This window comes from Aulonocara stuartgranti (assembly GCF_965226115.1).
Source record: "Aulonocara stuartgranti genome assembly, chromosome: 11".
Lineage (NCBI taxonomy): Eukaryota > Metazoa > Chordata > Actinopteri > Cichliformes > Cichlidae > Aulonocara > Aulonocara stuartgranti.
In genome coordinates, this window is record NC_138947.1 from 27434084 (window position 1) to 27437662 (window position 3579).

At 42.5% G+C, this 3579-nt stretch overlaps 1 protein-coding gene across 1 annotated transcript; it reads right to left on the reverse strand.

Moving 5' to 3' along the window:
- Positions 1–376: 376 nt before the first annotated feature.
- Positions 377–2232, reverse strand: LOC309716451 (piggyBac transposable element-derived protein 4-like). Its single transcript, XM_082550249.1, has 3 exons — positions 2165–2232; positions 1038–1975; positions 377–948 (listed from the first exon to the last, which is right to left on the reverse strand). The coding sequence occupies exons 2-3, from the start codon at positions 1764–1766 to the stop codon at positions 508–510; spliced, it is 1170 nt and encodes a 389-aa protein (XP_082406375.1). The 5' UTR covers positions 1767–1975; positions 2165–2232; the 3' UTR covers positions 377–507.
- Between the last annotated feature and the right edge of the window lie 1347 nt (positions 2233–3579).

Consider the following 3579-nt stretch of genomic DNA (forward strand, 5'->3'; position numbering starts at 1 on the left):
TCATGACTAGAAAAATCAGTGACTGCTCCGTGATTTTTGCATTCAGTGACCAATTGCAAGACGTTGCGGTGACCACCATGTTCACCTAGGGATTGAACATGCAAACATGACATAAATCACTGGAAGTCCCAGAGAGTAGCTATTTGGCTTTTCTACCTTTAAAACCCGCCTTCCAGCCAAATGGCTGGTAGGCTTTTAGCTAATATCCTTAATCACCTGTGAACAGCTGCTTTTGTTATGTAAATAAGGTGGGGCCATGCTGAGCCACTTGGAGTGGTTAGTTTCCTGAGCCACAAGGAAACTTGTGTTTCAGTTTGCCATCTTAGGGAGAAATCAACACACATGGGTGTATTTCCTTGTTGCTGAGATTTATTGATAAAAACAGTACAAAAAACCAACCATTTGTACACATATTTACAAATAATAATAAAAAGTGAGTGAGTACATTTCAACATTTTCAGCAATCACTCACAATCCTGGCACTGCCATGGTATCTGTAGTCTGCATTTACCACATGTGTATCTGTAGCAGTGAACACATCGCACAGTGGCATGATTGTTCTTGCATTTGTGTTTGACCTGACACATGGCTCTTTTTCCAGGGGTCGTGTGGAGGGTTGTGTCCGAAGCAACTGTTCTTTTCTTGCCTTCTTCCCAGCCATATGAGAGTTAGCCAACTCTCTTGCAAGCTCCACCAGGAAGTCCACCCGTCTTTCCTGCGTCCCGGTGCATGCTTGATACAGCATCCTCTGTGGACAGTGTACTCCCGCACCATCTGGTCCATCACACCCACGCCACACTTTGTGGTGTTGTAAAGGGTGACAGTGTTTGGCTTCCTTTTGGTGGTGTTATCAGTCTGAACCACGCTGTGCATGCTGCTAAGAATATAGACTGTCTTCTTCCGTTTGGCCGCATACGCCATCAGCGTGGCAGCAGAGGTTGAAAACACCTAAGAAATAAGATAAATTGTTATTTCCATAGCACTTTTACACACAATGAAACACATAAACATAGAACCACAAAAGACCTGCAACATACCTGAGTGGTGAATTCATTGCGATCTGTGTGTCTAGCGGATTGAGGAATTTCCCGGCGAATCTTGTTGACTGTGTCGAGGATGGTGGTTTTCTGTCTAAGAAGTTTTTGCGCAAGTGAAAGCGATGAGAAGAAATTGTCCGTGGTAACGTTTGTGCCCTTGTCTAGGAATGGTTCCATCAGCCTCATCACTACATTTTCAGACAGTCTCTCCCCACTGGGACGATTGGGGTCCTTGCCAAGATATGGGAAGACATTGCAAATGTATTTGGATTTTAGGTCACAAGCCACCCAAAACTTGATCCCAAACTTGTCAGGTTTACTTGCAATATACTGCAGGAAACAGCACCGAGTCTTTGATGGAAAAAGCTGTTCATCAACGGTGATATGTAGACCAGGGTTGTAGCACGTGATGCAGTTGGTGACAAATGATCCCCACACACTGGAAATTGCAGCGAACTTATCAGTCTTTGCTCGATCACTGCGGGTGGACCTGTCATCAAAGCGTAGGTGTTGCATGATGTCTTGGAAGTACTTTCGCGGCATAGTTCCAATGATCTGTGGGTTTCCCAGGTTTGCTGACCAGCAGTCACGTAGTGATGGAACCCTAGTAACCCCCCGCAAGATGACAATTGCAATAAATGCCATTAGTTCAGGGAGGTCCATGAACCAATGAACATGCTCCGTTTGTTGTGCATGTTGAATAGTCCATTCTTGAATGCTATGAAGCATGTCAAGAGTGATGAAACACAGGAAGCTCTAAAGGCGACTCGAGATACTTCTCCTGGCCTTAGCCGTTGGCTCTCCATCTGCAGCGTACGCTTCTATTGGGGTGAAAGGGAGACAGGTCCCCACCTGTTCTTCACGCCACACTGTGCCATCTTTCGCTGTCTCAGTCCCCAAACAAGCTCTCTTTTTAGGTTGAGAAGTAGTCTCCTCATCTGCAGTGTGAACAAATTCAAATTGTGAGCAATGGGAAGGTCAAACGAAATCACAAATGCATGCATAGATACTAATTATAATTCCAGTATCTCCTCCTCTGTATCGGAATAATGTCTGAAATATCTTACTTACTACATCCACTTACTTGTTTGAAATGAAATAGGAAATGATATGAAATGAAACCTAACCGGAAGACTGATCAGACAGCTCTGAGTCTGAATCTGGCTGAAGTTCTAGGTCTTCTCCATCCGAGTCACAAGGGTTGACTTCACTCAGGATCATTTCCAAGGCCTGCTGAGTGGTGAGTCTTCTCTGCATTTTCTTTCCTTGGAGAGGAGGTTCGTACACCACAGAATTCTTCAGGGCAATGAAGGATTAGGCTAAATGCAGTGAGATTGTATCCACCTCAACACAAAAGGAAGTTCACAGCTTTTAGCAGCTCCCCCCCACACACAAACAAAGAGGCAGTTGGCAGTTAGAAATCAGCAATCATTCACACACCCCCACTCCCCTCCAGAATTCTCAGGTAACGACCTAATTTACATATGAATTGATGCTAAAAGACTAGCCAAGATAGCTTCCACTTGGCTGACAGAGGGTTAGAAAAGTCTGGGACTTCTAATAATGGCCATCTAATTTAGAAATACTCACAGACTACCGTTTACCAGAGGTGAAAATGTGATGCACAGTTTCAGACAGATGTCCCTGAGTAAAAGGACTTTATAAAGCATACCGACTGCACTTAACCAGAGCATGAAAATAACCTGTGTAATTTCTGAGGAATCAGATTGAGTCCTTTTAAGCTTAAAAAGATTTTTCAGTGACTCTTCACAAACAAAATTAAAAGTTTGTGAGGTAAAAAAAAGCAGAAAATTTCCTCACACCCCTATTCATACTGCTTAGACTCATGAAAAACGTATAATATGACCAGCTTGCTGTACCTAAATTACAGGTTGCGCCATCCTATGTGCTCGTTTCAGAGTAGTAAGTTGGTTTTAGTTAAATGGCTCTTTAAGTTCCCACGAGTGGAAGTCTTAGATCAGGTTTGTCCTATGTGTTTGTTTGTGCTTTTGTATGTGTAAGTATATCTGCGTGTGCATGTGTGGTCTATACGGCCTTATTCCTAAAATAACACTTCCCTGCTTGAGAGGTCATCAGCAGTCAGACAGGAGACAATCAGCCATTGTAAGGTGATTACATGTTTGGTGTCAAGTTTCTGTTTAGCGAATGGAAGCGTGAATGAATTAGTTAAATGTAAAAGTGTGAAACATTGTGTAATAGTAAGAACCAATGTAGGAAAATTTTGTTTTTGTGCAAAGTAAATGATGAACTGAAGGAATAAAGTAGCATTAAGAAAGATTACATGTGTGTCAGAGAACAGTTAAGCATACCATTACTTTTTAAAGGGCTCTAGTCCCTTTTACACATTTGATGAATAAACAAAAATGCTATTGTGTTAATATTCCATAAAAATGATGTAATAATTATAATACCATTTCTAACTGTAATATCCATCCATCCATTTTACATCCTACTCAGGATCGCGGGGAGTCTGGTACTCATCCCAGCTACCATAGGGCAAGAAGCAGGGTACACCTTGGAC